The 27695-nt window shown below is 41.2% G+C and overlaps 1 protein-coding gene across 3 annotated transcripts in view; it reads left to right on the top strand.

The window, feature by feature from the left end:
* The window catches only part of RERE (arginine-glutamic acid dipeptide repeats), a 468771-nt gene that overhangs the window by 145899 nt on the left and 295177 nt on the right, over window positions 1–27695 (top strand). For all 3 annotated transcript variants that reach the window (XM_017498335.2, XM_037727827.1, XM_017498331.2), the window contains exon 2: window positions 19818–20286. In XM_017498335.2, coding sequence (XP_017353824.1) covers window positions 19962–20286 — 325 coding nt within the window. In that variant the 5' untranslated portion in view covers window positions 19818–19961. The remainder of the gene's footprint in view (window positions 1–19817; window positions 20287–27695) is intronic.

Genomic DNA, 27695 nt, shown 5'->3' with positions numbered 1-27695 from the left:
GCCAAAAATTGATAGGAAAGATTAATTGTATCAACGACAACCCTGTTGTACCCTCCTGTTGTTGCTCCTGATGGAGAATAGGATTGGTTTAGGTGTAGATGTGGTAATGAGGGCTCTCAGGATACCAAAAAAATCTTTTCTCTGGGCCTGGTGCAGTGGCTCACACCTGTAATTCCAGCACTTCGGGAGGCTAAGGCGGGCAGATCACGAGGTCAAGAGATCGAGACCATCCTGGCCAACATGGTGAAGTGGTGCGATCATGGCTCACTGTAGCCACAACCTCCTGTGCTCAGATGGTCCTTCCACCTCAGCCTCCTGAGTAGCTGAGACCACAGGTGCTTGCCATCACCCCTGGTTAATTTTTTTTTTTTTTTTTTTTTTGTAGAGATGGGGTTTTGCCATGTTGCCCAGGTTGGTCTTGAACTCCCGGGCTTAAGCAATCTGCCAGCCTTGGCCTCCCAAAATGTTGGGATTACAGACATGAGCCACCACTCCGGGCCTTTTCTGCACAATTCTTGTATTGTCTAGTATTCTAAAAATGCTTTTTATCTATACCGTATCATGTCATTTGTTTGTTTAAACTATATCAAAAGTGACAGGCCTATATGTAGGGAAGCACATATCATAACCAGATGATTTTAATTTACTGGTTGCTGAAAATGGCATGTGTCTCTGGGCAGTTAGTCATATTGTTAGTCACTTTAGAATTTGCAAGGTAAAGCAGAGAGGAGAGTAAAGAGAAGGATATGTGCATTCCCTTAAGGCCCCATGGATTTGATCAAATTAACTTTAATCAGAAGTGGCAGTTTTTTGCACTGAAAGCTTTTGAGGAGACCTCTGTTTGCTGAAGTGAGAAAGGGGATTTCTCTGGAGAATGCTGGTGGAACTGTGTGCTCCATTTACATTTCAGCCTCCCAGGTTGCATTTGTCAGTTGCTTTGGGGATTTATGTTATCTGGTAGTATATATTGCCTTGCTTGCATTTTCCAGGTGATCTTAAAAGTCGCTAAAGACTAGAGTTCTTCAGTATATGCTTACATTGGGAACCAAACTGAGCTTCTGATATTTTTTGTGGTTGTGGAATATGAAATGATTACTTTCCTTGTAAAATGAAGCATATTAGTATATAAAGTGGAGTACAAAATGAGTACTTTTCCCTGACAACAAAATTGAGGAAGTTTGTCAAGTCAGCATTGGGGAACGTGACTTGAAACAGTTGGAATACAGACCTTATTTAATCTGGCAACTGCTCTACTGTCTTTATTTTACACTATATGAGATGGAAGCTTAGAAAGAAATAGCTGTGTGATATTGATTAAGCCTGCCAACATAAGACCAGTACAAGTGTTGTTGGGAGATCTGCTGGCTTGGGGAAGAAATGCAGTCTCTGCCTCCTTCAGTCCTGCTTGGTGTTATCACAGTTACTGTTTGTATGTATCCTATTCAGTTATTTTCATATTTAAGAAAACTTATTTGGTAAACCTCTGAAGATGTAGCTGTTTTTTCCTTTTTTTCTTTTTTTAAAATCCCAGAAAAGAAGTCTGTATTACTTTCCTTCTGATGATAATGTCCAGGCCCATAAAACAAAAGCTCCCTTTTAGCCTAGTGATATTTAACAGGGCTGTATTAATAATTTATAAATGTCACGATGAGGCCTCTCTTAGTTTAGGCCATTGATCTATGGAAAAAGCGGCAACTTTGAACATATTACTTAATGAAAGCTTGCATTTTAAATTTGCTATAGATATAATTTGGGTATGTTTGTTATAAATGGGAGCTCAATAATAAGATCAAATAATAAATACTAAAATAAAAATTTTAATAATTTGAAAAATTTTTAATATAAAAATATTTATTTTTGAGACAAGCCTTCTCTGTTGCCCAGGCTGGAGTACAGTAGTGTGATTATGGTTCACTGTAGCCTCAACCTCCCAGGCTTAAGTGAGCCTCCCTCCTCAGCCTCCCAAGTAGCTGGGATTACAAGGGTTTGCCATCATGCCCAGCTAATTTGTGTAATTTTTATAGAGATGGGATTTGGCCATGATCTTAAACTCCTGGGCTCAAGTGATCTACCCACCTTGGCTCCCAAAGTGCTGGGATTATAGGCATGAGCCACTGCATCAGCCAAAAAATGTTATAGCAGTAAGTTTTTGCACCCCATTTTTTAAAAGAAACATGATACTTAACTTTTTCTTATTTTGGTGCTTTTTTTTTGGAGCCCTTTGTTTATTTCACATATAAATGCTTTTCTCAGTAATGATCTTCTTTCCAAGATCTTGACAAATACTTGCCTTAGAGGGCAATCGTATTTATGTTGAAAAACTGTGATGTAGAGTTGAAGACATTCTCTATTTTATTCCCAGGTAGGCATTGTCAGGGGGTATGAGTTTTCATTAGAGAATACATTACATGCTAAACAGGACTAGAGTATATTATCTGTGATGTGAGATCATTATATCATTTTTTAAAGCTTGTTGTAATAAATTAGGCTCCTGGCTGGGCGTGGTGGCTCATGCCTATAATCCCAGCACTTTGGGAGGCCTCGGTGGGCGGATCACCTGCGGGTCAGGAGTTTTAAGACCAGCCTGGCCAACATGGTGAAACCCCATATCGACTAAAAGAAGTTAGCCAGGTGTGGTGGCAGGCACCTGCAATCCCAGCTACTTGGGAGGCTGAGGCAGGAGAATTGCTTGAACCCAGGAGGCGGAGGTTGTAGTGAGCTGAGATTGCGTCACTGCACTCCATCCTGGGTGACATGAGTGAAACACCTGTTGTTGCAACGAGGAGACACTGTGAACCTACAATAGGATTGATGTGTTGATTGAGAAGTCAAGTCTGTCTGAAGCCTGAATAACCATAGAGGTTATTGTTGACACCTGCAGTGGTAATTTTAGGTGACATTTTTGAAGGTATGTGCCATTCTGTGATCCTAAACTCCTGGGCTTAAGTGGCCTGCCTATCTTGGCTCTCTTTTACAGTTTTCTTTTTTCCACTTGTAGTGAAGAAATTTGTTTGCATAGGAGTAGATAGAAAGTGATAAAATGATATTGCATTTTCTCCAGTTGCTGGAAACATTTTTCCTGTCATTAGCCAGAATTTGATAATTTGATCTCTTTAAATTAAATTTCCAGGCTGAGCATGGTGGCTTACACCTGTAGCCCCAGGATTTTGGGAGGCCACGGTATGAGAGTTGCTTGAGCTCAGGAGTTTGAGACCAGCCTGGGAAACCTAGCAAGATCCCTTCTCTACAAAAGTAAGGGAATCGTAGCCAGGTGTGGTGATATGTGCCTGTAGTCCCAGCTACTCTGGAGGTAAAGGTAGGTGGATCGACTGAGCTAGGAGGCCGAGGCTGCAGTGAGCCATGATTCTGCCTTGGCATTCCAGCCTGGGTGACAGAGGGGGAGACCCTGACTCAAAAAAACAAACAAAAAATTTATTTCCAGAGTGAGATTATTCTCGTTTTTCTTTTTAAAAAGTATTATTGTTTGTTTTTTGTGGAGATGGGAGCTTGCTATGTTGTCCAGGCTGGTCTCAGACACCTGGTTTCTAGTGATCCTCCTCCCTCTGCCTCCCAAAGCACTAGAATTTTAGGGATGAGCCACCACGACTGGCTGAGATTTTTTTTTTTCTAAATCTAGCAGCTTTCCCCTTTCTTTCTCTTACAAATGTAATCATATATTTCTCATGATAATGCTCACAGATTTTGAATCCAGTTATATGTTTTCATATCAATTACTTTAAGCAGTGTGCTTTCCCGAGACATATATATGTTGCTCTATTTGAATTATTTTAGATTCAAATTGTGATACCAAATAAACATTACTAGTGAACCTATTAAATTTCATTTTTTTTTCTGGAGTTGAACTTTTGTTTTAAATTCATATAATTAGTCACGACATGTTTTCTTTTTCTCTTTACACATTGCCATTAAAATTTTTAATTTTACCCCTCAAAATTGTTAAGAAAGCTAATTTTAAAATCCAAGGTGAGAATCTTTCAAATAGTTTTTCCTTCCTTAATTCATTAGGTCAGAAGAGCCTGGCAAAAGTCATTTGGACAGCTGGTATATTTCCCTGTGGAACAGCAGGGGGAGGTGTTCCCATCCTATGTGTCTTCTAGTGTGGAAACCAGCCAGGAAGGACTACTGCAGCCTGGATTTTATTAAATGCAGCATTTGGTAACATCATTCAAACAGAATTTGTCCATAGGCAACTGTTATATATGTAGAGGACTTTTCTGTGAATAAATAAATGGATTGTTTTCAGCTCAGGGCTTTCAGAGGATGGTCATGTACAGTCTTTCCATCATTCTACCATTGCAACTTCGTTGGCAGTTCACAGAATGTTTTTGGCCTGTCCATAATATTCATTTCAGAGCATTCTTTACCATCTTGAATATTTCATCCCTGGTAGTTTGATACCATCTGGCCTCATGGTTATTAGTACTTGTACACGGAGGACTCCTAGATTTAGGTCTATCCCAGAGCTTTCTGGCCCCTCAACATATACATCTTAATACATTCCAACAGAATTCCCAGTTTTTATTCTCTTCCCTTGTCAGTAAATGACTGTACTTGCTTGGATTTAAACCTTATTGTCTGGCTGGGTGCAGTGACTCACGCCTGTAATCCCAGCACTTTGGGAGGCTGGCTGTGGCGGGTGGATCATGATGTCAAGATATCAAGACCATCCTGGCCAACATGGTGAAACCCTGTCTCAAATAAAAATACAAAAATTAGCTGGGCATGGTGAGGCATGCCTGTAATCCCAGCCACTTGGGAGGCTGAGGCAGGAGAATCGCTTGAACCTGGGAGGCGGAACCCAGCAGTAAGCCAAGATTGTGCTACTGCATTCCAGCCTGGCAACAAAGTGAGACTCTGTCTCAAAAAGAAACTCCAGAAACTCTTATTGTCTTCTTTGACTCTCCTCTTTTCTCACACTGCATGCACTCTGTCATTTGATTCTGAGGGCTAGAATCTGACCACTGCTTAACACCTTAGGGAGTTAACTTCTCTATGCAAAACTTCACTGTGGCTTTTCTCTTATTTGAGTAAGTACCGAGCTACCTCTTCATCTCCAACTCTTCTTGCCCTCACTGCTTCAGCCACCATGTCCCTTTGTTGTTGCTTGGACATGCCTGGCATGCTTCTGCCTGAGTTAGGGCTTTGCACTTGCTTTTCTCTCTGCCCAGAATGCTTTCCCTGCTTTTAACCATGTAACTTGCACCTTGCTTCTTTTAGGTACAATGATCCCTTGCCAGTGATTACCTTTAATTAATGACCTCTCCATGCCTGTTGCCCAGCTTTGTTTTTTCCTATAGCACATCTTACGGCCAAAACTTACAGACTGTAGTAATCTACTTGTTTGTTTATTGTCTGCTCTCTCCCAGACTAGACTGTAATCTCTCCGAGGTTGGAGATTGTGTGTGTTCTGGACATAGCTCCTAGGTCACCTAGTATGAATGAACTCAGTAATATTTGCTGAAATAATGGAGGAATTGACAGAGAATCTCCTCTGGAGATTGATGTTTATTTGATGATCAGTGTTATAACTACATTTAAGTGTTAGGTCTAGGCCCTGGGACTTCTCCTGCCCTCCCTGGTTATTTACTAGTTGCTGGGATCTTAATTGAATTGTTCGAGTGACTTTTCTCCTTTTCTCTTTGAATGACATCAGGTTAACAAAGATAGCAGAGTTAATACATTTGGTCAACCTAGAATCACACCCAGTAAGAATGGCGCAGATATAGAAAACAGCAAATTGAATTTTGACTGAGACTTCTGCTTTTAGTCAGAGCTACTTTGCCTTTTATCTTAGAGATTCTAAGTGTTTAAAAGAGCTGCTCCAATGAGTTTTGTGGTTCCATTTTTCCCTTGATATAATTTGTACCCATGGATTAGAAGTGCATTTTCAATGCTTTTGATTTTTCCTATAGGTGTGAAGTATAATTGTATTAGGTTAAGTATAAAATTCACCCTGTCATTTCTTTTCATCACATGCTAAGAGCTTATGTGCCACGGTTGCAAATTACTTTGAGTCTTAGAGCTCTGCAAACTGAAAGAAGCCCTGTCCAACTTAATCTACTTTTGAACATGCTATACAGAGATAGTAAGCCTGACCAAGAATTCCTGTATATTAAAGATTACTGTTGTCCAAAGAAGGCTCTCTTTTTATTTTTTGAGAAAGAGTCTCGCACTGTCGCCCAGGCTGGAGTGCAGTGGCGTATTCCTGGCTCACTGCAACCTCCGCCTCCTGGGTTCAAGTGATTCTCCTGCCTCAGCTTCCCAAGTATCTGGGATTACAGGCGCCTGCCATCATGCCCAGCTAATTTTTTGTATTTTTAGTAGAGACAGGGTTTCACCATATTGGCCAGGCTGGTCTCAAACTCCTTACCTTGTGATTCACCAACCTCGGCCTCCCAAAGTGGTGGGATTACAGTCGTGAGCCACTACACCCGGCCCAGAAGGCTCTCTCTCATTCTCAGCATTACATGAAATAAAACTCTGTCTACTAATTTAATTGGCTATGTTTTTTATAGCTTTAAAAGGTGATTTTTCTCAATTGCAGAAGTAAAGCTCATCCTTGTGAATTTTATAGCCAGACGCATCTTTGTTTGGCTTTAGTCAAGCCTGAGCTTTTTCTTGTTAGTTTGTAATGCTCTGTGTGTGTTTAAAACAGTTTTATATAATTTACCTATTTAAAGTATACAATTGGCGGGGCATGGTGGCTTATGCCTGTAATCACAGCATCTTGGAGGCCAAGGTGGAGAGATCGCTGGAGGCCAAGGCAAGTGGATTGTTTGAGCCCAGGAGTTTGAAACCAGCCTGGGCAACACAGTGAAATCCCGTCTCCACAAAATGCAAAAAAAATAGCAGGTGTGGTGGCATACACCTGTAGTCACAGCTACTGGAAGGGCTGAGGTGGGGGGGATTGCTTGAGCCCTGTAGGTCAAGGCTATAGTGAGCCATGATCATGTCACTGCACTTCAGCCTGGGCAATAGAGTGAGAACCTGTCTTAAAATAAAACACACACACACACACACACACACACACTCTCTCTCTCTCTCTCTCTCTTTATTGCATTTTAGAATATTCACAGATACTGGCAACTATCATCACAATCAATTTGAGGACGTTTTCATCACTTCCAGAAGAAACTATAACCATAGCAGTCACTCTGTATTTACCCCTTGCAACCCTAGGCAACAAGTAATCTGCTTTCTGTCCCTCTGATTTGTCTCTTCTGTACATTTATTACAGGTGGAATCATATAATATCTAGTCTTTTGTGACTGGCTCTTCATTTAGCATAATGTTTTCAAGGTTCAAGATGCATTTCAATGAAATGCATCTGTATTTCATTTCTTATTGCTGGATAATATTTTATTGTGTGGATATTTACCACACTTTATTTACCCATCTGCTTGTTTTTTGTATTTATATTTTCCACTTGGTTTTCTGTTTACAGCCATGCTTTGGGAAAGTGAGTTTAGGAATTCTTTCCCCCTTTTAGATCAAGGATTTGGTTTCATCAGCATTTGGTTTCCCTTGCCCTTAGCATTTGTGGACATTAGGTTTTCTCTTGGTTGTGTGACAGTGGAAGCCTCCACTTGGTCCCATGACCAGAGCAGGTCACTGATGAGTAATATTGTTCCTAACAAGCTTCAGGACTTGCCAGTAAACAACAGAATTTTCAAGATATTTGCTTATGTTCTCCTAATTCAGCCTCAAACATCTGTGGAATTACCAGTTTGAATTTGTCTAGTTTATTTCAGAGAACAAAGAACATGACACACTATAGTTTTTGTGGTGGTGTTTTATGGATTGCATATTAGTGAAGCATAATTTTGCATGAAGCAACAGAGATGCTTAACCCTTTGAAATCTCTGCAGTAGAGAAATAAATTGTTTAAAGCAGTAGTTCTCAACTGTGGGCAGATTGGCTCCCCAGGGGATATGTGGCAATATCTGGAGATATTTTTGTAGTTCTCATTGGGTCAGGGTGTTGCGCTGCTAGAATCTGTATGGGTTGAGGCCAGGAATGCTGCTAAATATCCTATAATGCACAGGATAGCCTCCCACAACAAAAAATTATCTGACCCCAGATGTTAATTGTACTGCAGTTGAGAAGCCCTGTTTAGAGTGAGCCATGAATTTCCCTTAACCTGCTGGTAGAAGAGACACAACTGTTGGCAGTGTACAAGCTAAATGTATATAATTGAAAAAGCTTCACATTTAAAAGTATATGAAAGCAGTTACTTGTACGAGTGAATTTGTGTGGGTTTTCTGTTTTTGAGGTGAAGTCTTGCTCTGTCATCCAGGCTGGAGTGCAGTGAGTGGCCTGATCTTGACTCACTGCAACCTCCGCCTTCGAGGTTCAAGCGATTCTCTTGCCTTAGCCTCCCAAGTAGCTGGAATTACAGGCACATGCTACCATGCCCAGCTAATTTTTTGCATTTTTAGTAGACATGGGGTTTTGCCATGTTGACCAGGCTGGTCTCAAATTCCTGACCTCAGGTGATCCTCCCATCTCGGCCCCCCAACATGCTGGGATTACGGGTGTGAGACATCATGCCCAGCTGAGTTTGTGTGTTTTTTAAAGAAAGAGAGGATTTTAAATTTTTACTGGAAACCTCCTGGGACACCTCATCCTTGGGAATTTCTATTTCAAATAATACAGATTATATATTGTTTCTTACTTGATTTTAATTGTGTTGTTAATTGTAGCCTCAAGCGTTGCTGTTCTGGGTACTTTTGCACCCTGTCCGGTGTTCTTCTGTTTTGTTATTATTATGTCTTTTTGCAAGAAATCGAGATGCCTTAGTTGTTAGAGTCTTTCAATCTTAGTTCTCGCTGTTTTTTCCCCAAAGCTCCTCAAGGAGATGAGGAAGTGCTGCTCTCAGCATTAAACCCAGTTCTGATTAAAGGGTTTATTCTGTGCTGCCTTCTGCTCTGATACCACAAAGGCTGCTCTTTGAATTTGACCTGGGTATCCCATTGCAGTTATTTAGGTTCCTTAAATAAGCCATATGTTCTGAGAATGAGTATATAAACTCTTAGCAGGATTGATTGAATTTAAATATTCCCTCAGAGGTAGAGAATTGTGCAGGGGTATATGTAGCCATTTGCTTATGTGGTTGGTTCGGGTCAGGTAGAAGAACTTTACAACATGGAAAAACTCTCAGTACCACATGACTTTCAGATAAAAAGCTGTTATATTTCTGCCTGGGCTTACAGATCTGCTGACTTCATATTTCAGTGATATCTTGCATCTTCTTCTGCACTTCTGGCATATTTTGAAGTATTCTCTGCAGCAGGTTACTGTTTATGAGAGTGCCTTACTTTTTATTCGGTGAATACAAGTGTTAGAGTGATATTTCCCTTTCCAGTGCAAAAGCCGTTACATTTTCTTTCCCAGGCATGTTGATATGAAAGGCAACAGGAAACAAAAATTGATTTCCTTTTGGAAGCAAGTTGCCCAGCTGTAGGGTGTCTCTTTGGTTTTCCGCTGCCTGCTGGCTGCAGCTGCTTCTCTTAGAGGCAGGGCCAGCAGAGTAAATGTTCCCATAGGTCTTCCACACGTGGACCGTCTCCTTTGTTCCTAAAGGAGGATTCTGACACGTGTTTTGGATACACAATAAATGCAGAAATGACACAGGCAAAAGTACCTGAGGTGCCTCAGTTCCTTACTTAGGCTTTCAGAGAACATGGATTTGAAAGCAAGCTTGTTTGGCCGACGCTAACAACTCTTGGTGGAAAACATCTCCTACTGCCAGATAAGATGAATGTTCCCAGAATGCTCTTTTCATCTCAGTAGTGTACAAGAGCATCTTTTTCGCTTAACCTACTGTGTTGGATAACTTGGCTTTTAAGGCCATGTAATTTAAGGCAGGATAGCTTTGTGGTTAAGGATGTGGGCTCTTGAGGCAGCTGCTTGAGTTCATATCCTAGGTCTAACACATAGTTGTATGAGTTTGGTCAACTTGCTTAGCCTCTCAGTGCTTGCTTTTGCATCAATAAGATATATATAACAATAGTACTGACTGAATAAGGTTATAGCTAGGATGATCATATGACCTGGCTCTCATGTTTTTTCTGCATAGTTATTTGTTGTATCTTTTTTCACTCTCAGATGTACCCAGTTTGAATCATAAATTATATTTTCACCTTTGTTATACTGAAGATTAAGTGAGTTAGCATGTGTAAAGTGTTTAGTGCATATTAAGTGCCTAGTGAGTGTTAGCTGATTTATTATTTTGGGGGGTTCCATTATCCCTTCCACCTGTTCTACTTGAACTTACTTTGTACTGCTGTTTTTCCCCTGCAGCTGCTATTTAACTGAACACTCTCTTAAGTTCTTCCCACCTGGAATGTCTTTCTCCTTCTCTTTGCAGCTCCTTATCTTACTCATGGTTTATGAACCAAATCAAGTACCACTTCAGTTATTTATTCATGAAATATTTTCTCTCCCAAGCAAAAGCCAACTTATGTGTGAGAGGGTGGGAAGGAGGAAGAAATAATGTATTATTTATCTTTCTGTGCCAGGCAGTGAGTTAGGAATTGGAAATACAGCAGAAGGCAAAAAACAGTCAAGGGTCAGTCCCTCCTGGAACTTCTAGCTGGGAGGGAGAGATAGAGTTAACAAATCACACAAGTAAATGTAGAACTACAGTTGTGGAAAGTGCCATGAAGGGAATTTAATAACCTGGTTGTTTTGGACAAGAAAGCAGTCCTCTGGACTTGAAGGCACCTCGGTGGGAGAAGAGAATTACAAAGGGTAGGAAGAACATGAGCAAAGGGCCCCTGATAGGAAGGAGTGTGTGGTGTGTTCAAGGAACTGAGGGAGGGATAGTATCGCTGGGTGTGGACTGCAAGACAGTGCTGTGAGACAAAGCCAAAAAAGGATAAGTACCTTGTAGATCATGATAAGGATTTGGGTTTTTAATGTACCAAAGTGAGAAGTCACTAAACTATTCTAAAGTGCGGATTGACATAGTATCATTAGCCCTTTAAAGGAGCACCCTGGCTGCAGTACAGAAAAAGAATTGTAGGAGTTCAGCAGAGTAGATTTGAAGAGACTCATCAAGAACCTGATCCAAGTGGTCCAGGAAAGCCATACTAGTAGATTGCACTAAAATTGTGATGTTGGAGGTGTTTGGAGGTACAAGTTTGAGAGAAATTCATAACGTAACAATGAGAGAATTTGTTGATATGGGATATGGGGATTAAAGAGAGGAGACAGGAGGATTGCATGAGCCCAGGAGTTCAAGACTAGCCTTGGCAACATAGGGAGACCCTGTCTCTACAAAAAATTTAAATATTAGCAAGGCATGGTGGTGCACGCCTGTAGTCCCAGCTACTCGGGAGGTTGAGGCAGGAGGATAGCTTGAGTCTGGGAGGCTAAGGCTGCATTGAGTCATGATCATGCTGCTGTGTTCCATCCTGAGTGAGAGTGAGACCTTGTTTCAAAGCCGGGCGGGGGAACTAAAGAGAGGAGGCACTTGGTTACCAGCTTGTCTAACATAATGGGCAGGGACCCTAGTATCTGAGAACAGCTAGAAGTGGGGCTGATCTGGGGCCAGAGTATGCCTTTGGTTTGGACATTCTGAGGTTCCTCTGAGATACCCGAGAAGAGACCCCAGGTGAACAGTTTTCACCTGCATCTGAAGCTGAAGGAGGAGTCTGGTAGAAGTGTGCATGTGTACATCCATCTGAGAGCTGAAGAATGTATTATTATGTGAGGTTGGCCAGGTAGGAAGGAGAGGATGAGAAAAGAGGGAGTGCCCCAACAGAACTCCTTCACTGGTTGGCCTAGTACAAGAAATGGAGGGAGCAGTTAGATAGGCCCTGGAGAGGATCATGTCTAGAAAGTGAAAGGAAAAGAGACTATCCGGGAGGGTGTGTGACCAGCACCTGTCAGCTGCTGCAGAATAGTCGAATAATAATGAGGAAAACGCTCTCCTGGATTTGCTGCAGAGAGGAAATTGCTTGAGGGGAGTTGTTTTACGGATTATGACCCCTGGTCCTTGCCTTCATGGACTTTGCAGTTGGTGGGGAAGTGATGTAAGTTAACAACTGATAAGAATAGTGGGATTGATGAGGGCCATTTTACAGGCAGGATTACGGGGCAAAGAGAAGCCTGGACTCTACGTAGGTCTGGAAGGCCTCCTGGAGTTGGAAAGCAGAAATGCTGAAGACTCTGAGGGTCAGTAGAAGGTACACAGACAAAGGGGTGGGGAAGAATATTCCCAGTAGTTGGGTTCTAGGGACTGAAGGAATGTCTCAAGGCAGCATGAGCACTCTGGAGGGGTGGAGGTGGAAGCAGTAGGGGAGAGGTGAGGCTGGAAAGGTGAAGGGGCAGTCCCATAGTCTTTGAAAAGGAATGGTGGGCACTGAATTGTATGCTTTAAATGGTTATTCATGTGGCATGTGAATTATATCTCAATCGAGCTATTACTGAAAAAAGTGGTGGGATGTCAGATGTGCTGGCTGGCTGCACTGGAGGACAGATTGGGAGGGAAGACAAAGGCAAACAATGTTATAGTCACAAAGACATGTTAGAAAGCAGTTGTATTCATCTGTGTGAGGGATGATGATGGCTTGAAGTAGGTAAGCTAAGATTCAGGTGGAGCAGTGGGTCCATTACAGAGGTATTCAGGATGTGTCTGGTAGACTGAGTGCTAAGCAGAAGGCCTAGAGTGTGGTCGGGCATTTGAAAAATGTAAATATGTCCTACTGTGCTCGAATGAGGAAAAATTAGTTGGAGGACTTCACTCACTGTATTTAGTTGAAAGTCAAGCATCCTAACAAATAGCCTGGCTTGAGCAATGGAGATGAGTAGAGCTCAAGGGTTGGGAACTTAGGAGGGCGGGGCAGATTTCCATGGAGAGGTGAGTTTTACATGATCGAAGAGAAGATATTTTATTTTTTCCCTTCATTTGTAGTTAATTCTACATGATTTATTTCTTAATCATGGAACTGGATAGATTTTACCCCTCTGCCCAAATAGATAAGTTTCTTGTGGTTAGGGGTGTTTGGGCTACCTTTATATCGTGCATAACTTATTATCTATCATAGTAGATAGTAAATCATTACTGAAATACATATTATTGATCTCTTACATTTGTAAAGCATTTTGCAATCTATTAAGTACATTTACATATGGTATACTTTTATAATTCACACCAGCAGCACTGTGAAGTAGGTAGGTATTGCCTCCTTTTGCAGCAATGAAACCGTGACTCAAACAGGTAGCGTGATTCGCCCAAGGCAGTACAACAAGTAGCAGTGCTAAGAACTCGGCTCTTGGGGCTGGGCGCGGTGGCTCAAGCCTGTAATCCCAGCACTTTGGGAGGCCGAGGTGGGTGGATCACGAGGTCAAGAGATCGAGACCATCCTGGTCAACATGGTGAAACCCCTCTCTACTAAAAATACAAAAAAAAATTAGCTGGGCATGGTGGTGCGTGCCTGTAATCCCAGCTACTCAGGAGGCTGAGGCAGGAGAATTGCCTGAACCCAGGAGGCGGAGGTTGCGGTGAGCCGAGATCGCGCCATTGCACTCCAGCCTGGGTAACAAGAGCGAAACTCCGTCTCAGGAAAAAAAAAAAAAAGAACTCGGCTCTTGGCTTCTCAGTCCACTATTCCCAGTTCTGTCCTGGGCCCCTTCTTTAAACTGAAGTACTGACAGGAAGTGGTTTTCTTTTTTTGTTTTTTTTTTTTTAGAGACAGGATTTCTGTCCCCTAGGCTGGAGTGCAGTGGTAGTGATCACAGCTCATTGTAGCCTCGAACCCCTGGCCTCAAACAATGCCCCCACTTCAGCCTCCCAAGTAGCTAGGACTACAGGTGTGCACCGCCATGCGTAGCTAATGTTTAAATTTATTTTTCTTTTGTAAAGATGGGGTCTTGCTGTGTTTCCCAGGCTGGTCTGAAACTCTCTGCCTCAAGTCATTTCCCCACTTTGTCATCCCCACAGTGCTGGGCTTATAGGCATGAGCCACCCCGCCCAGTCACAAAGTGTTTTTCTTTTTTTTTTTTTTTGACGGAGCCTTGAACTGTCACCCAGTCTGTAGTGCAGTGGCGCGATCTCAGCTCACTGCAATCTTTGCCTCCTGGATTCAAGCAATTCTCCAGCTTCAGCCTCCTGAGTAGCTGGGACTACAGGCAGGTACCACCACAACCAGCTAATTTTTTTGTATTTTTGGTTGAGACAGGGTTTCACCATGTTGGCCAGGATGGTCTTGATCTCCTGACCTCATGATCCACCCGCCTCGGCCTCCCAAAGTGCTGGGATTACAGGCGTGAGCCACCGTGCACGGCTGGAAGTGGTGTTCTTAAATGAGATTTGGACCATGAACATGACTGAAAGGTTCGTGCTTTATCTGAATTGCTTTTGAGAAGTAGTCTGAGGTGTTTGTGGGTGGTGGTGGCTTCATTTTGAAGATATAAGATGGTGTTTGTAGAGACTGAAGTAATCTAAAATGAAGAGTAGTTCTGTATATTGACTCTGTTGAAAACTTTGACCCTTTTCCCTAGATTAAGAATCAAATGGGTCAAAAAACTGTGAGGAATCACCTTCAGCTAAATGGGTGAAGCTGCTGTTATCTGAGCTTTGATTAGATCCAGACAGCTAAGACAACTGACCACATTTTCTTACTTAAGATGAAATGATGATGTATAATCTTCTAATCAGGAAATGAGTGAGAAGAATATACTTAAAAAGAGTCCTATGGGTACTGCTTTTGGAAATATTTAACTTGTAAGTCTGTTTTGAATATCCTTTCCACTCAAGCGTGAGCAATAAATGTTTTTTATGAGTTTTAAAATTTTTGTCAAAAAATTGTTTTCACTTCTGGGTGATATCACTCAGTCTCATGGCTTTAAAAATGAAATTATTATCTCCAGCCTGGATCTCTGCCAACTTAGACTATGTGATTTTCTAGGCTTCTCAAGCTTAACACATTCAAACCCAAGCTTCTGGTCTCCCCATGAAACTCAAATAGCAGCTTCATCATCCAGGCCAGGTTCCTTTTTTCTTTTGTCCCCTTTTGTTTCACACCTCACCTCACAAGTTTATCAGCACATCTTATTTGACTCTTATCTTTAAAACATACAAAACACGAGACTTTTCCCCTTTTCTGCTGCTATGACCCTATTGCTTCCCAGCTGCCGCTCATTTTCCCTGGGTGATCCAGCCCCCTGCATCCCTTGAGTTTTTTCTCAGTGGCCAGTGATCTCCTGTAAACAGAAGTCAGATCATGCCTTTCTTTGCAACTCACATCCCTGCTGAAGTGTCATTCGAGTAACTTCATTTCACTTGAGTAAAAGCCAGAGTCCTTTCCCTGACCCACATGGCCTGCCAAAATCCAGGTCTTCCTCCCTCTGCCCCTTCACCTCTGAACTTAACTCTGACCTCTCTCCCCCTTCTTGTGCTACTCGTTGAGTACGTCTTGAGTGTGCCTGGCTCATTCCTGCTTCTGGACCTTGGCACTTCTTTCCCCTCTCAAGGAATCACCTCCCTTCATGTGTCCTTGGCCTCCTTTCTAATACTCCTACTCAGGGTCAAAGTCCCCTCAGAGAGGCCTTCCCTGACCATCCTGTTTAAAATTGCAGTCCTGCCACACTGTCTGTCCTCTTTAAATTTTCTATGGAAGATCTCCTCTTATTAGGTATGGTGCCTTTTGTTGATGATCTGTCTCCACTGCTGAGCACATAAGCTCAGGATGAAGGCAGGGGCTTTTGTATTGGGTTTTCTGCTATTTACCAACACCCAGAGCAGTAAGTAGCACATAGTAGGCGTTCAGTTGACATTTGTTCACTGAGTAGATGAAGCTTGTTGTAAATCTGAAATGTAGTCTAGATTAGATTTTCTTCCTTTTTTTTTTTAAAAGTATGTTATAATGTGTTTCCTGTTTCACTGAGTTGGGCAGTGATTGACACAGACATTTCCAATGTTTTTGGCTTTCTTACTGGAGAAAAATAGCTTTGGGGGCAGAGTGAGTGTGTTTCTTAAATCTGTCTGTGTTCATCATCAGCATGAGTGAGTAGAGGAGAAGTTGGTGCCTGTGAAGAAGAGTTGGAGACCCTGGCAGCACACGCAGCAGGAGTTCCTGTGCAGGTCAGATAGGGTTGAGCTTTGTGAGAGCTGTGCTGGAATCCTGCTTTGTGCTCACTGGCTGCGTGGCCTTGTGCAGATGATCTCTTCTGAGTTTTGTAGACTGTAAAGTGAGGATGACAACTTCTGTCCAGTTCACTTCATGAGTTGAAAGAATCAAATGAGGGACCTGCTCTGTAAACCTCATATTGCTCTAATAAAGACGCTGCTGTTGTATCATCTACTTTGTAGATCATTTCTAGCAAATTGAAGTGACAACTCTCCTTCTCAGTGCCATCTGGTTCCTCTCTGGGTCCCTTTCTTCAGTTGTCACATCGTGGTATGTGTTGATTACTGTACATTAAGGCGCAGAAGAATTATGATTTGTATGTTAAACGTAGAGGAAAAAATATATTCCCATTGAGCTGTATTTTAGAGCCAAACGTAAATGGTAATTGGATTGACTTTTGCTTGGATTATTAATGTTCATACTTACCTGAAAGTTAGATATATAAATATATGACATTAATATATAAATGATGTAGTATTAATTCTGATAATTTAATAGTAATATAACATGCAGATAATGTAATATATAAATAGAGCCAACTTTCAGATAACTCAAAACATTGATTTTATAAATATAGACATCTTTATTTTTTCTTGATTTTTTTTTACTTGCTCACTTTGGCAGAAACAACTCTATTTTCTTTGTAAATAGAAACAGTATATGATTTTGTAGTGAGTGGTGTTGAATGTACAATTTGGACTTAGTATTTTTTTTTTCTTTGAGTACTGAAAAAATGTTTTCTACATAATTTTCTGGAGCAGTTATCTTGTTTATCCCAGGGAGAATTAATTTTTTTCTTAAACTGAGAAGTGTTTCTGTCTGAAACTGCGGTTGTAGTAGGGAAGTTTTCAGCCCAAGCTTTTCATTCTTTTTGGATTCCCAGTAGACCTTGATAGGTTTTCGGGGTCAAAGAGGAATGTTTTAACAACAGTGTTAGCTGATAGTTTTCTCTCTTGCCTGATTGGCTCATTCCTGCTCTAAACTTAAGACTCATAGAGAAAGTAGTAGGTCTCTGTATTTTCAGTTGCTAGTACTAGTAGCCTGCTGGGACTTGGGAGTTTATGAATATCCATGTAGCAGATGATTCATCTGGGCAAAACTTTCATAGGCGTAGAAGAATTTTTCCTTTTCTTGAAATATGTTTAGAAAATGGAAATCCTATTTGAAAGCATGTGTCTTACATAGAAGGAAGTAATCTAGTTTTATGCTACATGCTTTCCTTCTAATTCAGCTTATAGACACATGATTGCTCCTTCATCACCTATCTCCCAAAGGCTGTTAATACCTCCTATTTTGCTGAATGTCTAAGAATATTTGAGATGATTGTGAGGAGGTCTTTTCTGGTATGAGGTTTGACCTAAGAGCTCTGCAGAGAATATACCATAATTGTTACGGTTTTAGCATAACCAAAGAGAGTTTTTTCTGCATCTGAAGCATGTAACTGCAGACTGATTTGTTTGTGGTTGTTGTTAAGAGGACCAATCTTTTGCTTTGTTTACATGCACTGTTTCCTTTCTTGCCCTAGCTTCATGAGAAACAGAAGCTTCTAGGACTGACCAGTTGCCCTCTTTTGTTTCATTTGAGCATTGAGAACAAGGACCATGAGTTTTCTCCCCCATTGTGGTTTTAGTTCTGAACACCTGGCGCATGGTATTTAGTAAAGATTCGTTGAATAAGTGAGATAGGATATTAGGGAAGATCACAAAAAAACACAAAAGATAAATTATTTATTTATAAATTTATTATTAGGTCTATTCCAAAACTGACTTATAAAGAAAAACTTTTTTTCTGCTATAAAATTTCTATAAGAACTGTGTTGGGTTGGAGTTTGGGATTCACTTTTCCCATTGCAAACTCTTTTTTTTTTTAGTTTTTAAAAAATTTTTTAAATAAAGGTGGGGTTTCACCATGATGGCCAGGCTGGTCTTGAACTCCTGACCTCAGGTGATCCACCCACCTCAGCCTCCCAAAGTGCTAGGATTACAGGCGTGAGCCACGGCGCCTAGTCTCCCATTGTAAACTCTTAAAAACCTCAGACGTTTCTTTTTTTTCTTTTTTTTTTTTTCTTCAAGCTTACAGGCAGTCTACTGTGGGAAAAAACCTCAGACTTTTCTTGTTGGGTTTAGCTTTGAGGAGCACTTTATTAGGGATGATACTTATAGTAGAAATTTGGAAGACTGTAAAAAACACCTAATATTCCCTAAAGATGGAAGGTTATTTCTGGAAGCTGTTATGGTTTGTTAAGGCAGAGATAATACATTTTCTTTTTTTGGGGCGGAGTCTTTCTCTGCTGCTCAGGCTGGAGTGCAGTGGCATGATCTCGACTCACTGCAACCTCTGTCTCCTAGGTTCAAACGATTCTCCTGCCTCAACCTCCCAAGTAGCTGGGACTATAGGTGTGCACCATCATCCCCACCTACTTTTTTGTATGTTTAGTGGAGATGCGGTTTCATCATGCTGGCTAGGCTGGTCTTGAACATCTGACCTTACGTGATCCACCCGCCTTGGACTCCCACAGTGCTGGGACTACTGGTGTGAGCCACCACGCCCAGCCAATAAAACATCTTTAGAGAAATCATTTTCCTTGGAACATAACTGAAATGATAGGATGAAAAGATGTATAAAATGTATCTGATGGTGGAAAAATCTTGCTTTGAAGCTCTCATTTTCATTTGAGTTAAATATTTTTTATTCTTGAAGGGAGCCTGGGAGTTTGTAGAAGTAGCCAGAAAATGCCTTCAGAGTATAGTGCTCTATGTGATATCCTGAGACATTTTTGACAGCTCTGCAAACTATTACTGTTTTTTCAAGTAGAAATATTTTGTTTTATGGTGGAGATGGGATCTTGCTTTGTTGTCAAGGCTGGTCTTGACTCCTGGCTTCAAGCATTCCTTCCACCTTGGCCTCCCAAAGTGCTGGGATTATAGGCATGAGCCACAGTGCCTGGCCTGGAAATAATTTTTACTATGGATTTGTTCCTCTTTAAATTAATATTATGAGTTATGAAGCTCCTTTTGTATAATAATACTCATTATATGTTGTCTACCAGGGTATATTGCTTTGGTTTTTCTTTAAAAAGGAGAAAACATGTAGGGTAGAGGCAGTATAGTTTACTCTTACGCATTCAGACAGTTTTTATTATTGATATGGTAGAAAACCCCAAACCATTTGCTAGCTGAGACCGAAAACTGTATTTAAAAAAAATTTTTTTTTTTTGAGATAGAGTTTCGCTCTTGTTACCCAGGCTGGAGTGCAATGGCGTGATCTCGGCTCACCGCAACCTCCGCCTCCTGGGTTCAGGCAATTATCCTGCCTCAGCCTCCTGAGTAGCTGGAATTACAGGCACGCACCACCATGCCCAGCTAATTTTTTGTAGTTTTAGTAGAGACAGGGTTTCACCATGTTGACCAGGATGGTCTCGATCTCTTGACCTCGTGATCCACCTGCCTCGGCCTCCCAAAGTGCTGGGATTACAGGCTTGAGCCACCGCGCCCAGCTGTATTTTTAAAATTTTAACACTTATCTTAATTTTTCTCCTGTGGCTCGTGTGAAGTTTTTAGGTGTAAAGCATGCATAAGTAAGAGATTCATTTAACAAAACACTATTTTAGGAAAGAAATATGAAAAGGCGTTAATGTAAAATCTTTTTTTTTTCTTCTAGCATTTTTGAAACGTTGGGGTTGTTGGAGTGGTTGGATTTTCCCTGGAATTGAGTGAGAAATTCAGAAGACTGAAGCCCAGGCTTACTGTCTACCTTTCACGGAGGCCTAGCCGTGAGAGGACAGAAGAAGGCACGTGGCGAATCATGACAGCGGACAAAGACAAAGACAAAGACAAAGAGAAGGACCGGGACCGAGACCGGGACCGAGAGAGAGAGAAAAGAGACAAAGCGAGAGAGAGTGAGAATTCAAGGCCACGGCGGAGCTGTACCTTGGAAGGAGGCGCCAAAAATTATGCCGAGAGTGATCACAGTGAAGATGAGGACAATGACAACAATAGTGCCACTGCAGAGGAGTCCACGAAGAAGAACAAGAAGAAACCACCAAAAAAAAAGTCTCGTTACGAAAGGACAGATACTGGCGAGATAACATCCTACATCACTGAAGATGATGTTGTCTACAGACCAGGAGGTGAGCAGCATTACGTTTGGGACTTGCCAGTGTTTGTAGTAGGGAATGATCTTAGCATTATGATGAAATAAATATGCTTTCTGCTCTTTAAGGAAGGCTTGGAATCCAGAGGAATAGGAAACTTAATTTGGTAAACATGTGACCCACTTTTGGTCAGTCGGATTTATTCACTTCTTGCTTGTGTCTGCCTTAATTTGGTCTTGTGCCCTGGTTTATGCATTCATGAGTTCTTTCTTTATTTTCCTATGCTGCTTGTTCTCTAACTTGACTATCTGCTTAGTATTTTTTCTTTTGAAATCACCCTTGCTTTTTAATCTTCAATCATAAATTAGACTGTGGTGACCCTGCAGAATTGACTATTTGGTGCAGACAAGTAAACCTTAAGATTCTTGGAAACAGAAAATTTTGCTTTGGCACAGGATTAACCAGACTCTAGAGAGGTACTTTTTAAAAATGGCCTTTAGGCTGGGCATGGTGGCTCCTGCCTGCAATTTCAGCACTTTAGCGGGGGCCAAGGCAGGTGAATCATCTGAGGTCCGGAGTTCGAGACCAGCCTCACCAACTTGGTGAAACCCTGTCTCTACTAAAAATACAAAAATTAGCCAGGCTTGGTGGCATGTGCCTGTAATCCCAGCTGCTCAGGAGGCTGAGACAGGAGAATTGCTTGGTGGAACCCAGAAGGTGGAGATTGTAGTGAGCCAAAATTGCACCACTACACTCCAGCCTGGGCAACAGAATGAGAATCTGTCTCCAAAAAAAAAAAAGTCTTCAAATCAGGGGTCTATTGCTCTTACTAACTTAAGCTCTCTAATCAACAATAGTAGAAGTCATCAAACCTGCTTGGTTTTCCAGAAAATGTATTATGGTCACGCTAGTGTATTGTGCCTTATAACTTTGCTCGAAAAAAGATAGACCCAGCTTTCAGATGAGATCATTGAAACAAGTGAGTCAAAACCTGTTGGACATTAGCAAATCCTTTCTTTTTCATTTGATGTATTGTGTGTATTAAGGTGTCTTTCTTACGCTGGGCACAGTGTAATCTCACTGCTTTCGGAGGCGGAGACAGAAGGATTGCTTGAACCCAGGATCTCAAGACCAGCCTGGGCAACATAGTGAGATCCCCCACCTCTACAAAAAGTTTTTAAAAGTTAGTTGGGCATGGTTGCACACACCTGTGGTCCCAGTTACTTAGGAGGCTGAGGCAGGAGGATCACTTGAGTCCAGAGGTCAAGGCTGTAGCGAGCCATGATTGTGCCACCGCATTCTAGCCTGGGCGACAGAGCAAGACCCTGTCTCAGAAAAGGAAGATACTTTTCTTACAGAAGCCAGTAAAACCTAGGCGAAATCATTTTGTTTGAGTTACTTTTATTGTTGAAGAGTGACATAAATTTCGTATGAGATGTAATTAGCAGATTAAAGCTGCCCCTTATTATGTTATTCTGAGAAAGAGATTAAAATACTTCACTGTGTTAGGTCCATAATCTGGAACAGTCATTCTGCTGAGGAATGCTGTCACTGTTCTGAACTTCACATCAAGTTCCAGATTCTCCTACATAGGAGTTTTTTGAATTTCAAAAGATGTCAGTGGGGCTGGGCGCAGTGTCTCATGACTGTAATCCCAGCACTAACCCTGTCTCCAAAAAAAAAAGTCAGTGTTAGAACTTAATACAGACAAATTTGTGTTCACAACTATAGTTTCTTGGTTGAAGATTAACTGAGAAGGTAATTGTGTGATATTAAGTTATCATAGTGGAGGTTTTAAAGCAGTTAGAACTCTGCTGTAGGGATTAAATGATGTATATGTAGGTTACAGTACTGTCTTTATTTATCTTTGATTTAGACTTAGCTATTGGGCAGCAAGAATTTCTTAGCGACTGAAGAGTCTCTCATAGAGTTACCACAGATTACTTGTTTGGGGCCTATGTAGTTCTAAATCATAGGAAAGGAACACAATGTGTTAACTCTTTTAGATGTAGATTGCATTATGATAACTTCATTATAGTAAAAGATTGATTTATGGTCTTTTCTCTGGATAACATTTTAATGTGTTAATGCAGTTCAGATCATTGTCCAAAGGCAAGCTGCCTTGTGCAATATTAAGTGCTAACCTTTCTCAGCATTTATAATGTGGAATGTTACTCTGGTGTCAGTGTGGACATTTCACCAAAAATAGTAGTTAAATACATGTGGAAAACGCTACATGTACGGTCTCCCTCATGAGTGAGTCAGAATTGGTGACTCCTAGAATCCCTGCAGTTAAGGAAACCTCTTTAACGTGGAAAACACCTGCTTTTTTTCCTGTTTATGGGACTGTGGCACCCTGTTTCTGCTGAATATCTCCCTAAAAATGCAGATCAACCAACAAACCAAAAACAGTCTTGGATATGGGCACAGTGGCATGTGCTTGTAGTCTCAGCTACTTGGGAGGCTGAAGTGGGAGGATCTCTTGAGCACAGGAGGTCAAGACTGCAGTACTCTATGATTGTGGTGAATGGCCCTGCACTCCAGCCTGGGCAGCATAGAGAGAACTCATCTCTATTTAAAGTAAAAAACTGAGAAAACATTTTTGGGAAATTTTGTACATCATCTTGTACCTTTTATAGTATTCTAGGAAGTCCTACTGATATGGTTTGGCTCTATATACTCACCCCAATGTCACCTTGAATTGTAATAATCCCCATGTGACAAAGGCAGGACCAGGTGGAGATAATTGAATCATGGGGCAGTTTCCCCCATCGTGTTCTTGTGATAGTGAGTTCATTCTCAGGAGATCTGATGGTTTTCCAACAGGCCTTTCTGCCTTTTCTCAGCACTTCTCTCTCTTGCTGCCATGTGAGAAGGATGTCTTTGCCTCCCCTTCCACCATAATTGTGAGTTTCCTGAGGCCTTCCTAGCCCTGTGGAACTGGGAGTCAATTAAACCTCTGTCCTTTATAAATTAACCAGTCTCAGGCAGTTCTTTATAGCAGTGTGAGAACGGACTAATAAACCTCCTTTCTTGAGTCTGAAAGAATATGTTAAAGGAGATTGCTAAGGGCTTATTTACAGAACAGTTCTTAAAGTGCTTGGGCAAGAACTATGTATTTATGGAGGCTGATAGTTTTTGAATGAATCTGAAAACCTCTGTGAAATGTGAAAAAGGTGTGCTGTCTCTGAAAGCTAAGTATGTTATGAAAGATCTGTAAAGGCCACACACAGTTTGGAAGATTCCTATGGCACCCAGAGCATAGCTGCTTCGTGTGAGGTGCCCTTTTAGTTGCGTGGAGGCTGTGCCTTTGCATCCTGCCAGGTCCAGTGGATGTTTGACTCTTTGGTAAGGAGACTGTCTTTGACATTCTCAGTGGTTTCTTTTCTTTTTGGTGATGGATTTGAAGCTAACTGAGTTGGCTGCCTTCTCCAAACAGCTTTTTCTCTAAATGGGTACTTGTTAAATGTTGCCTGTTCTTCAGGTATACTTAAATTGAAGAATCAGAAGTAGGGTACTGGGTGGACAAGGTGGCTCACACCTGTAATCCCAGTACTTTGAGAGCCTGAGGTAGGAGGATCACTTGAGGCCAGGGGTTTAAGGCTGCAGTGAACTACGTGCATTACATTACAGCCTGGGCGACAGAGCAAGACTCTGTCTCTTTAAAAAAGAAAAAGAGTACTGTGATTAGGTTCCCAGATGAGATTTGAGTTTTTCTTTTCCTTTGTTTTGTTTCCTGATTTTTTTTTTTTTTGAGACAGGGTATTGCTTTGTCATCCAGGTTGCCAGTAGCATGATCACAGCTCACTGCACCCTCAACCTCCCGGGCTCAAGTGATCCTCCTGCTTTGGCCTCCTAAAGTGCTGGGATTATAGGCATAAGCCACTGCACCTGGTCTTTTACTTTCTTGGTAAAAACAACTGCAATAACATCCTTTGTTGGTGATGACAAACCATTATCCTCACCCGCTTGCAGAGATCCTTTGTGCTTAGTTGCATCTTAAAAGCTTAGGATCTGTGAAGATATTGTAAAGGATGTCTTCAATGGATTACTAGTTTTAAAAAAAAAAAAAGAGAGAGAGAGAGAGAGAGCCTCATTCTGTCACCCAGACTGAATTGCAGTGGCAGACTGGAGGGCAGTGGCGTGATCATAGTTCACCACATTCTTCAACTCCTGGGCTCAATTGATTTTCCTGTCTCAGCCTCCTGAGTAGCTAGGACTATAGGTGTTCGCACACATGGCCTATTAAAAATTTTTTTTATTGTAGAGATGGGGTCTTGACATGTTACCCAGGCTGGTCTTGAACTCCTGGCCTCAAATGATCCTCCTGCCTCCTTCTCCCAAAGTCTTGGGATTACAGGTGTGAGCCACTGCATCTGGCCAGTCACTAATTTTAAATGGTAGATTTTTTATTTTTATTTTTATTTTTTTTTGAGACGTATTCTTGCTCTGTTCCCCAGGCTTGAATGCAGTTACACGATCTCAGCTCACGACAGCCTCTGCCTCCTGGGTTCAAGCAGTTCTCCTGCCTCAGCCTCCTGAGTAGCTGGGATTACAGGCATGTGCCACCACGCCCGCTAATTGTTGTATTTTTAGTAGAGACAGGGTTTTACCATGTTGGCCAGGCTGGTCTTGAACTCCTGACCTCAGGTGACCCACTTGCCTCAGCCTCCCAAAGTGCTGGGAGTATATAGGCGTGAACCACCGCTTCCAACTGAATAGATCTTTAACACTCATTTGTTTCTATGGGATATAAAGCACAGATTAAGATTTTTCAAATACTGTATATTATTTTTTGCTTTCTACATCTCTGAATTGGTTTTACTACCCAGGTTAAGTGTATATTATAGGAACCTCTCGAAATGTCACGAAGAATGAGTGTACAGGGATACTTTGAGGATAAAAGTAGGCCTTTATATAATCATACTTTTTTGTCTCAACCTATATTTAAATTATTTAGCGTTTAGAAGCTTGAGATCTTATGGAGAAAGTGGATATTATTTAGATTTTATCACTAAGGTTTAATCTCATGCATTGTCACAAGCAGGTCTTTTTGACCTTTGCTCCTAAACTCTGGGATTACCTTAATTTTGTCCTTAGATGCTCAGCAGAATGGATTTTGTTACTTACACTGCCCATCTTCCCTCCTGCCCCAAGGCTTTGCACTTGCTCTTCTATCTCAGGAAGACACTTAATTCTTATCTTTTCTTCAGCTCTCCCACACCAGTGTCACTGCCTTTCCTCTCCCAGGTTAGTCAAATAAATTTCCTTAATAAATATATTATAGCAGTTTTTTTGTATCTTTCCTTCTAGCACTTCAAACAGTAATATTTTTTTATTTATTAGATTAATGTCTCCCTCCTCCAAAAAAACAGCAGTTCTTATTTTTCCCCATTCATCATTGAATTCCTGCCATCCGTTGATAATATTATTTCTTTTTTAAGACGGATTCTCCCTCTATCACTCAGGCTGGAATACAGCGGTGCAGTCTCAGCTCACTGCAACCTCTGCCTCCCAGGTTCTTCAAGCGATTCAGCTGTCTCAGCTTCTGGAGTAGCTGGGATTACAGGCGTGTGCCACCACACCCGGCTAATTTTTTTGTTTTTAGTAGAGACGGGGTTTCATCATGTTGGCCAGGCTGGCCTCAAACTCCTGACCTCAAGTGATCTGCCCACCTCTGCCTCCCAAAGTGCTTTGATTACCAGGTGAGAGCCACCGCACCTAGCCTGTGTTTCATAATGTTTGTTGCACACAGAAATTTCTAGAAACATTAAAAAACTTACTGACTCATTGATGATGTTAACATTAGAATAAAGCTTCTGGAAGTCTATCTTGAATCACTTATTTCCCAATGAATGATTTAACAGACTTGTTAAAAATAAAAGCAAAACAAAAACCTTATGGGGCTCTATTGTATATTGTCCCTGAGTCAGATCTAACTTCTTTGTTGTCTGTCAACCATTACCCCTGTTTTGAGATGACTGTCACGGTAACAAATTGATTTATTACACAGCTGTGTGCAGCCAGATTTTCCTTCTGGGCTTCTTTAGCATAGGATATTGATTTCTGGAGTTTGCTGTAGGTAGCATATTAACTTCTTTCTGCTATTTTCAGTTAGGTTCTAGGAAATTTGATACCTTTATTTCTGGTCTAGGTAGAGCTGGTTAAAAAATTAAATTCACATTATTGAAAGTTTTTTTTTGTTTTGGCATATCGGTATTGCTTGCTATTTGGATAATTGGAGTTTTTTCAAAAGTATGTGTTAAGCTGATTCTCCATTTTTTAATATTTTGTTGTATTAACCGATAATTTTGATTGTCCAAGCTACCCTATAGTCCTAGAATATGTATTCCTTCTACTTTCATGAACAAAGTATAAAATATATACTTATATAGGTAAATTTTATATATAAAAGACAACTTAAGTTTGTGGTTTGTGAAATCTTAGGTCATATAAAATATTTGACCCGTTTATTTGCTAATTTTGAGGAAAAATGTCCTGGAAACCACAGTTGTTTACTTTGATCACTTAAGTGTTATTTTCTTTTGAGGCAAATAGAATTTAAGCTGGAAAAAATTCAAAGTAGGCAAAATGAAACCTGAGGATCTATTTGAATAAAAATGAAATATACATATTTCTAAAAACTATTTAAGTGACTATAGGTCAGGTGCAGTGGCTCACATCTGTGTCACTAGTGACCTATCTGCACAATCTTTGGACCTTAATCTTATTTGGGAGGAAACACAATGAGGCTGTGTATTAGTTTGTTAGAGATGCTGTGGCATAGTATCACAAATGGAGTGGCTTATACATGGTTCTGGAGGCCACAGGTCTAAGAGCAAGGTGTTGACAGGATCGCATTACCTCTTTTTCCTTTTTTTTTTTTGAGACGGGGCCGCCCAGGCTGGTGTGCTATGGCGAAGTCGTTGCTCACAGCAGCCTCAATCTCCTGCCTCGGCCTCCGGAGTAACAGGGACTATAGGCATGCGTCACCATGCCTGGCTAATTGTTGTATTTTTTTGTAGAGACAGAGTTTCGCCACGTTGCCCAGGTTGATCTTGAACTCCTGGGATCACGCTGTCTGCCCACCTTGGCCTTTCAAAATGCTGGAATTTCAGGCATGAGCCACTGCACCTGGCCTCATGTTAACTCTGAAGGCACCAGGGAAGGAACTGTTCCAAGCCTCTGCCCTTGCTTCCTTGCTTACAGTAGTTTGCTGCTTTGTGACAGCATAATGGTGATCTTTTCATAGGATTCTCTTTGTATATATATATCTCTGTGTCTGTCTACATTTCTTCTTTTTATAAGGATGCCAGTCAAGTTGGATTAGGGCTCACTTTACTTCATCTTAACTAATCATACTTCCAGTGTAATTATATCTTCATATGACCTTATCTTAGTTACATTGGCAATGCTGACCCTGTTCTTTTTTTTTTTTTTTTTTT

The sequence above is a fragment of the Cebus imitator genome, unplaced genomic scaffold, assembly GCF_001604975.1.
Source record: "Cebus imitator isolate Cc_AM_T3 unplaced genomic scaffold, Cebus_imitator-1.0 Scaffold240, whole genome shotgun sequence".
Taxonomy (NCBI): domain Eukaryota; kingdom Metazoa; phylum Chordata; class Mammalia; order Primates; family Cebidae; genus Cebus; species Cebus imitator.
Note: the sequence above shows the minus strand (reverse complement) of the source record. Positions and strands in the feature narration are given on the sequence as shown.